The sequence below is a fragment of the Henckelia pumila genome, chromosome 2, assembly GCF_033568475.1.
Source record: "Henckelia pumila isolate YLH828 chromosome 2, ASM3356847v2, whole genome shotgun sequence".
Taxonomy (NCBI): domain Eukaryota; kingdom Viridiplantae; phylum Streptophyta; class Magnoliopsida; order Lamiales; family Gesneriaceae; genus Henckelia; species Henckelia pumila.
In genome coordinates, this window is record NC_133121.1 from 94,556,286 (window position 1) to 94,565,568 (window position 9,283).

At 35.1% G+C, this 9,283-nt stretch overlaps 1 protein-coding gene across 2 annotated transcripts; it reads right to left on the bottom strand.

Annotated features, from left to right (window-relative positions):
- Nucleotides 1–999: 999 nt before the first annotated feature.
- On the bottom strand, nucleotides 1,000–3,437 carry LOC140884933 (disease resistance protein At4g27190-like). Of its 2 annotated transcripts, XM_073291836.1 has the most exons (3): nucleotides 3,335–3,437; nucleotides 1,903–3,237; nucleotides 1,000–1,473 (listed from the first exon to the last, which is right to left on the bottom strand). In XM_073291836.1, the coding sequence occupies exons 2-3, from the start codon at nucleotides 2,741–2,743 to the stop codon at nucleotides 1,469–1,471; spliced, it is 846 nt and encodes a 281-aa protein (XP_073147937.1). In that variant the 5' UTR covers nucleotides 2,744–3,237; nucleotides 3,335–3,437; the 3' UTR covers nucleotides 1,000–1,468. The 2 variants fall into 2 exon arrangements, with proteins under 2 accessions (XP_073147937.1, XP_073147936.1); XM_073291835.1 differs by having other exon boundaries at nucleotides 1,903–3,432.
- Between the last annotated feature and the right edge of the window lie 5,846 nt (nucleotides 3,438–9,283).

Genomic DNA, 9,283 nt, shown 5'->3' on the forward strand with positions numbered 1-9,283 from the left:
AACATACTGACCTTTGGGAGATGTCGCGGCTAGGTGTGGCAACACCTAAAAGATTGACTTGCATAAGCTTCTTTCTTCCCATCAAAGCTGTCAGGGATGTGTGGCTTTCTTCTTCATTCTGTTCTTTACCTTCTTCAGAATATTCACCATTCAAAGATGTGCTCATCCCTTTTCGAAGTGTATTTGCACATTCATCGGCATAATGACCATAGCCTTGACATTCATGACATTGAACCGTGTCAATCTTCTTTGCAGTAGGCTTTTTTTTTCCTTCCAGCATAAGTCGAGGCTTTTGAGGATTAGGAAACTTCCTTGATGATTGATCAGGCCTGCCTATTTTCAGAGTTTCGTTAGCACCCGAAAAAAGTGGAGCTTTGAGTTTCTGATCGATCTTCTTTGTCTCCCTCATCTTCTTCAGATAATCATCAAACTTCTTTGTGATGAGTGACATCGAGTCATCTCCCAAATCCGATTCAAATACTTCTTGAGGTTTGAAGAATGAGTTTGCTATTGTTGAATCCATAATATTCCTGAAAAAATAATCCAGAATTAGCTCTTAGTGTATCAAGAGTAGGCTCTGATACCACTTGTAAGGGATATCATGGTCCATAAAAATTATCAGAATCAGATGTTGTCACTAGGTGTTGACAACATCCTACACAACATGCAGCGGAAATATTAAAACATGAATAGTAACAGCAAACCAACAATAAAAATAATCAAGTGTAAATATGCACAAGTACTAAAGTAATAAAAGGTTGCACATAAAACAGATTCAGATGTTGTCACTAGGTGTTGACAACATCTTCAATAACACATTGATTAACATGCATCAGAATTTTTGAAAGCAATGAATAAAATAGATAATCAACCAAACAAATCAGACTCAATATTTAAGCAAGAGTATAAAATACTCTAGCAGCGCCTCAGGGCAAAACTTTCACTAGAAAATAATCAAAGAGTTTTACAAACCCTAAAACTAGTGAATTATTGTAAAAATAAATTTTCTCAAAGCATGTGAGAAAATAAAGAATAAATAAAAACAACTCCCTAAAAATCAACTCAAGGCAGAATAATAAAATCAAAGGGAGTCGATCTTGATTGCCGAAATCTGAGAACAACAAAATGTCTTTCGACCAACACTCTTGCAAGTGTAAACTTCAAGTGTTCTCGAAAAGCTTCACGGCAATACAGAAAAGCAGCAACCACAGTTGTGCAATCTTCGATCTTCTTCTTTAATTCAGAGCTCTTGATTTCTCATGAATGTGTCTCTGAATTTTATATGTGAAACTCTATCTTGTGCATTCTATGTGTTTCTCTGCTCTCGCTCTCTCTATTCTGCACACTACGTTTTGCACTTCACGCTTCTCGATCAGCTCTCCTATTTATTCAATGTGAAGGACACCAAATTAAGCTTGAACAATCTTATCTCCAATAAACCTTGATCTTTTTTCCTTTCAAACTCGAATCAATCTATAAAGATAAGGAAATAAAGATAAGTTAGGAGATACAGATATATTATGATAAGTGAATAATATCTCCTACAAAATAATCAAGTAAATATATAAATATTTAAACTCTTTCAAATATAGGAAATATCATTCTATAATCCAATCAACCATATTTTAAATCTAGGAATATTATATTATCTCAATTCAAATCAAAACTATTCCTAGTTTAAAATATATCAAGATATAGATAAGAAACACAATATTAACTATCAATCCTAGAAAGGCAAAACACAATATTATAATCTTTCAAAACATGGAAAGATATCAAGGAATAATTAATTCCTTTCAAAAACATGTTCTTCTTTCGAACCGATGAAAATAACCACGTCACGAACAACATTATGCATTTTTACATGATCCACCGAAGAACCATCGATTAATAGAAAACTACTTTTAAGTCTCTCCACCAAATGGTGTGTTCGGTTTCTTCCCTCCTGAATATTGCTGATTCTCTCTAATATGCCTAACCCAATGCTGTACAAAGTCAATAGCTCAATAGGGATGTCATTATCTTCAGGAAACAAGCAACAGAGGAGGAAAATGGATTTTTCGCTTTCATTTTCCAGGAAATCATAACTCAGTTTCAGTGGCTTATAGACATCCTCCAGAACTGTCGAGAAATTTGTCGGGTTGGCCCTTTTCAACTGTAAAAGTGAATCTTCCCAGGTATGTAGAGGTTTATTTTTAAGAGCTCTAGCAATGTGTACAAGTGCAATCGGCAAACCTTTGCATTCTGCTGCAAAGGCTTCTGCTATGGGGCGCAACTGTGAATCATCCTCGCGAATGCCAGATTTCTCTCTAAATAGTCTCCACGATTCTTGATCATCCAAAACTTTGATTTGGAAAACCTTATCCGCATCCATTGCTTCGCATACATCTTTGAGCCGAGATGTCAAAATAATTTTGCATCTTTTAGTAGAACCATTTCCAGAGGGAACTCCCAAATGATTCAGATTGAACCTTTTCCAAACATCATCAAAGATGATGAGTTTTCTCTTGGAATCCATCAGTCTGATGCGTATATTATTATGGGCTCTAATAGCTAAGCTATCTTCAGGTAAAGGAAGATGTAATAATGCAGCTATTTCCTTGTGAATTTGAAGCAAGTCAATCTGTTGGCTGACAACTACATGGACAATCTCATCAAATAAGTTTTCTTTTCCCGCCATATCCTCAATTCTTCGCACCATAGTTGTCTTTCCAACACCTCCCGGGCCGCAAATCGCTATCATTCGGACATGTTCGTCCTTAATTCAAAGACTCAATGATGTCTTCCTCGACGTGTCTTCTCGATTCAAACTCAATAGTTGGTTCGTGAGGGATGGGTCCCATCGCTGGATCAGATATCATGATGGACTGCACGTCCTTTCGGAGTTTTGCAATTCGGTCGGCTGTTTTCTTGGCAGTATTTCCCACGTGGTACCGCGAGATTATATTCTAGGGCTTAAGCTCATCCCACGTGAGTGCCTTCGTCCGACCAATCTCGGACCCCAGTAGTACAACTTTCCGCACGGTGTCGAGCCTGTTCAAGATTTTGGTCGTCCATGTCTCGCCTCGTCCTTTTCAAACGACCGCTTTCATCCCTGAGATATTGAATATTGTGGGGGAATTTCCACCAGTAATCAATATGGCGCTTCAGAGGAGGCAATAGCACTTCAGTAACTATGTGTTTTCCAACTTCTTTCACATAGTCAATTCCACTACTCGTCGAACGGTCCTCCATTATCTGTACTTCATGTACAAATATTGTTATTACCGATACAAAATAAATGAAAATCTCGGAAGAAACAAGTAAAAGTAAATAGAGAGGGAAAATTCTATACGTGTAAACAACTATGATGAAAAAACTTCAGTAAAAGTCACCGATCAATAGGAAGCAACAACAATGGAATGATAATATTAAAGAAGATGGATCGATGTATTGATTGAATTTGAGAATGTGAAATAGTTGACTTGGGAAAGTTTCCGACGGCTCCAAATGTCAACGCCTTGATTCTTAATAAAATTGGAAGAAAGATATAATTAAACTCAATTTGCACAATTAATTTTAATTATAGCTTCAAGTGGTAGTGTAAAATATAATACTCTCATGATTTCTCATCAATTTACATACATAATCTATACATTTAAACAACTATGATGAAAAGACTCCAGCAAAGTGCAAGCGGTCCCGAGAGAAATTAGGCCTGGGGCGAATAAAAAAATGGTCCTTCAATAACTTGAACATTGTGATATATATATATAAACTAATCGAATATTATAATCAAAGTAAACCATAATAAGTAATTAATAAAATTACACAACATAAATTTCTACATAATTTCTCAAAAAATAACCTATTCAACAACTAATATTATTTAAATGCACACTTCTCGCATTTTTTGAAGCAAATTCGTCATTTTTTTTCATTTTGCGTACGATGAATAATTGTGCAAGAATAAAAATATTTTAACTAAACTCATATGCAATATAAAATAGTACTAAATAATGAAATAAAAAACGAATAAAAAAATATATATGTGATAATAATAAATTAGCGTAATATGAATTAATAAAATAACAATGCAATAATCAATTAGTAAATGAAGAAAATGAAAAAATATATATATATTACATTTTTTTTGTAAAATCACACAATTTCAAATTTGTAATCTGAGTAATCGTCATGGTTTAATTGTATAAGTAAGAAAAACTTGAAGATATGCCTACCTATGAAGAAGTGGAGGTTTGCGAAATTTTCGTGTTTAGAATAAATTGTTTGCAGAGCCGCATGAAGAAAGAAGATGAAATTAAAAACAAATTAGCGGGGTACGAGAGTTTGTGGTGATTTAACCCAATTCAAGCAAAAGTTTTGCCATAAAACACTACAATCAATTTTTTAATAATTTTTTATTTACTAAAATTATATAAATATTAATATAAATACTAATTTAAAAATAATTGGGGCTCATCTGAAGGTGGGGCCCTGGGCGATTGGCTGGCCCGCCCTACGTCAGGGCCGCCCCTGATGAAGATGGATCGATGTGTTGATTGAATTTGAGAATGTGACATAGCTGACTTGAAGTTTTCCGACCGCTCCAAATGTCAACGCTTTGATTCTTAAAATTGGAAATTAGATATTGTTGGGAATAAAACACAACAAACTTGATATTCCGGGAATAATTATTAGACAAACACACACATTAAGCAACAACAAGCACAATCCCAGAAATAAATAAAACCCAAACCACCTTGTTAGGAATTAACCATAAACAAACTCGATATTCTGAGAATTACCAGACAAACACACAGCAAATTCAAGAACACAATCTCATATCAAACTAACACACAACGCAGATCAAACACACAAACTCACGCGAAAAAAAGTAAACAACACAACTATTTACGTGGTTTGGCAAGAAATTTGCCTACGTCCAAGCGAGAGCAATACAACCACTTTATTGATCACAAACCAGAGAAAAAACCAAGCTAAAATCAGAGCTTATTACAATACAGACCAGAAAACTCAAACGATAGATAGAGACACGATTCAAGCTTTAAATCCTTGAATCTTCCCGTCACAATCTACGCCCCAGTTCTCTCTCTGAATTCTCTCTTGTTTTCTCTCTCAAACTTTTTTCTGAAGATTGAAGAATTTGATTTTCTGTTATGTTGGTTACGGTCAGCTTCCATCTGCTTATATGGAGAAATAAACCGACTTTGTTCTTGAGCTTTAGGTCAACAGCTTCCTTAGGCCCAATCTTAAATTCAACATGGTCCAACTCGATAATCTAACATCAGTCTGATATGCTCTCGTACTTCGATCTGCCTTCAAACTTACAGCTTCATGGACAATTCATCTAACTTCTAACCAAGTCTCAACACACGAGCAATCGATCTGCCTGAACTCATCCGAAAAACTCATCTGACCATCAACTTCGATTTGATCCAAGTATTCGATTTGACCATGAACTCATCTGATCACTGAACTCATCTGGTCACTGTACTTTAATCTGATCTCTTCTCTATTCTCATTCAATCTAATAGAAGCACACTTCAACAATCTTCACCTTGATCTTTCAGGTTGAATGTTGCTCTCCAATCTAGCCACCACAGGCTAATTTTCAATCACCGCATTAACTAAGTCCAAACATTTCTTGAACTTAGCATACGACAGTGAATTCGTCATAACATCTGCAGGGTTTTATTCTGATGATATCTTCACAAGGATCACATCTTCTTTTTTAATTACATCTCTGACGAAATGCATCTTCACATCTATGTGTTTCGGGTAACCACTGATGGTAGATTAGACTTCCAAGTAGAGCGGTCAGATGGGCCAACCCATGGCGGGGCGGGCCAGCCCACCAAAAACCCACCTTTTGGCGGGTCGAGGGCGGGCCGGCCCACCATCTCGACGGACTGAAAATCCTCAACCCAACCCAACCCAACCCAAGATGGGTTGCGGGTTAGGCGGGCCGGCCCGTGGGTTGACTAACTACAAATAAAAATAAATAAAAATTATTATAATTAATTATAAATTTCATTTCATAAATAAATATTAATAGAAACATATTAATAAAAATTTTAATTATTGATTTCATACGTGTAAATTTTATATAAAGTAATTAATACAAAAAAAAATTCACAACTTTCATTAAAAAATACATATATCACAATAAAAATAAAAATAAATTAATAATTCTTCAAGCCCGCGGGCCAACCCAGGCCCGTGGCGGGTTGGCCCACCTATGCCCACCTTTAGTGGTTGAAAAAATTTCAACCCAACCCACTTAAATTGTGTGGCGGGGCGGGCCAACCCGACGGGCCTAACCCAAATTGACGGCTCTACTTCCAAGTGATCGCACTGCCATGAAAGGTGAACACATATCCAGTCAATGACTTTCTCGTGTCTAAGTTTTCAGCAAAATCTAAATCCACATATTCAACCACCTGATCAATTCTGTAAGGCCCGAAAATATTAACTTATGAATTACGGAATTTAAGATTTAAATTCCAAATATGAGTAGAGATTTAAATTTTGGGTCGAAAATATTTAATTTGAGGATTTTTCGGATTTTAAGATTTTAATATCCGAAATTCTTACTTTAAAAGATTAGAATATTTGAATTGATTCTTTTTGGAATTTAAGATTTTCATTATGAGTTTAAATATGAAAAGGATTTAATTAGAAGCATAGAATTGAAGAAGGACTAATTTGCAAATATTGAGAAGTTTAAGGACTAAAATGCGATAAGATCCAAAATTATTTAATTTTAATTCGAGAATGTTTAATTTGAAAATATTTAGAGTTTAGAGTTAAATTCTAATATTATTAAATTATTTAGGATTAAAATTGAATTAAATCGTTTGTCCGGGGACTGATTTGCAAGTTTCCAAAAGCTTAGGGGTCAAAGTGCAAATAGCACTTGCAAGTGGAATTGTAGATTGATATATACACATTTCCACGTGTGTTCAGCCCATATTCAGCAGAAGAAGTCGAGCAAAAGGGAAAGAAAGGGTTCAAAATCAATTTTCAACCTTTCAAGCTTCAATATCTTTTGATTCGCGCGGTAGAATTTCCGATTGATCGTATATTTGCGATCACGGCTTCGAGTGCTACGTTTTGACGTAAATTTTAAAAAGTTATACCATGTTTGAATTTTAAGATGATGTTAGAATTAAGATTTGATTATATAAACATGTTCTAGTATATACGACGATAGCATATCTAAGATGGATTGAGAAAAGATCGTCGTTTAAGCCTGTTTATGAATTTTGGAAGATTATTTGCAATTCTGAAATTTAGTGGCTGCATATTTCGAAATTCAGCTGAAGAATTGAATATGTTATTATGTTGAGATCATAGTATGGGTGATTTTTATGCTTTCGGAATTGCCGTTTTTGAACTGTTACACCGCCGGTTTGCAATGTAAGTCGATTTCAGCTATAGATTGAACGTAGCAATGAATAGCAGATTTGAGAATGATATTAAGCATATTATACACTTCATTTCAGTTGGGAATTGAAGTTACCGAAGTCGAATCGACAAGTTCGAGCCGTTTGAACAATTAAAATTGAATCAAGACTTTGATCAGCTATCAACGTCAATTAGCAAGCGTGAATGAATAAACGTTTCGAGATGTCATCTGAGTTGAAGCTAGCAAGCTTGAATATGTCAACACGACGATTGGAAGGTATGATTTGACATTATCCTCGCCAGGTAGAACAACTCGAGAACGTGGTGGTTTTTGAGTTTTTTTTCTAAAATCACATACTTACGTGTTTAAGTGCTCTTATGTGATTTACTTGTTATTATTGCATTGCATGATTTTTGAATGGTGTATTCAAGATGTTTATCAGTATGTGTATGATTTAATGCATCAAGATTATGTTGCATTCATCTTGAACCCCTACCTTCAAAGCATAGAGGGAAGATTGGCCTAGATTGCGAAATGACGTTTGGAGAACTATAGTTGAGTGGCATGGATTGTAGATTTGCTTCCAGAGCTAGATGACTCACTATAGTTGCACCGAATTCAGGGGACTTGAGATATTTTACGCCACCTCGATTGGGAGAGTCGGTGGTTAGTTAAAAGATTTTATTTCCCCGGGATCCCAAGAACCAAGATTTATTCTTATCAGACTTGATAGTCTATTCAAACATGCATTACATTTATGCATTAGCCTAGAGATTTCTATAGTTTAGAATATGTGTTTATAAATGAAATCTTGTTATTATATGTCATTCAAGATGTGAATGTGTTTATATGCTTGATATGAGATTGCTAAAGATGAAAAGATATGTTATAAGAAATGAGTATGCTTTTATGAATTTACATGTCCTTACATGTTGGGAAATAAGATAGCATATAGATTTATTATGCTTAAATGATGTATATGCATGTCGTTCATATTGAGATTTATTCTCAGCGGAGTTATCCGGCTATTGCTATGTTTGTATGTGTGCATTGCAATAGATGGGGCAAGAGCTGGTCAGAATTGACGTGGAAAGCTCAAGAGAGAGTTTTAGCATGTGGTGACTCAGGTTTAAGCAGATGACATGTTGTTTAGATATTGAGCCTTGGATAATCATGTTAGCACAAATACCAGAACTGTGTATATATGTTTCATTTGTTGGATACTTGTTCATATTTTATCTTTTCTTGTATTTTAATCACTAGATAGTTGTAATATGAACTTGTGCACATGTTTAGAACTTGATGTCAATGTATGTGCATGTTTTAGATTGAAAAGATCAAGCTTTGATACCACCTGTTGTGGGGACCTCGGGTGCTTATCATTAATTGCCCCTTAAGATGATATTAGCATCTGAGGTCCCCACAACAGGATTCCTCCCCTCTAAGGAATGATTTCGTCCTCGAAATCGCATTCGATCTTATTACTGAATCTCGTAAGCTGTATAGCTAACTGAAGTAATACTTACTTCAATTCTGTGAGCTTTAGATATTTGTTCTTATATCTTATCTTATTCTTCTTTCTGATTGTTTCTACCATCATGTCTATTCTATTGTTCTGTAATCACAGAGGAAACTTATATCTGAGCTACTCGTTCTCTTGATCAAAATCTGCAGTCGTTATTCTGCTTAGCTCAAAATCTTATCGACTTATGCTTTATCTGATTGAGTTCTGATGGGTATGTTTGTGTTGCATATTTTATTATCATTTTATTGTCATTTGTGCATGCATTCATTTGTTTTAATTAAGTTTTTGTTTGTTTTTCTTACATCGTGTCTACATTACACGCACCCGTGTTTATTGTATAGGACGTA

Excerpts from the sequence above, each read along its gene's own strand:
- LOC140884933 (XM_073291836.1), bottom strand. The coding sequence starts at position 2,743 with ATGATAGCGATTTGCGGCCCGGGAGGTGTTGGAAAGACAACTATGGTG.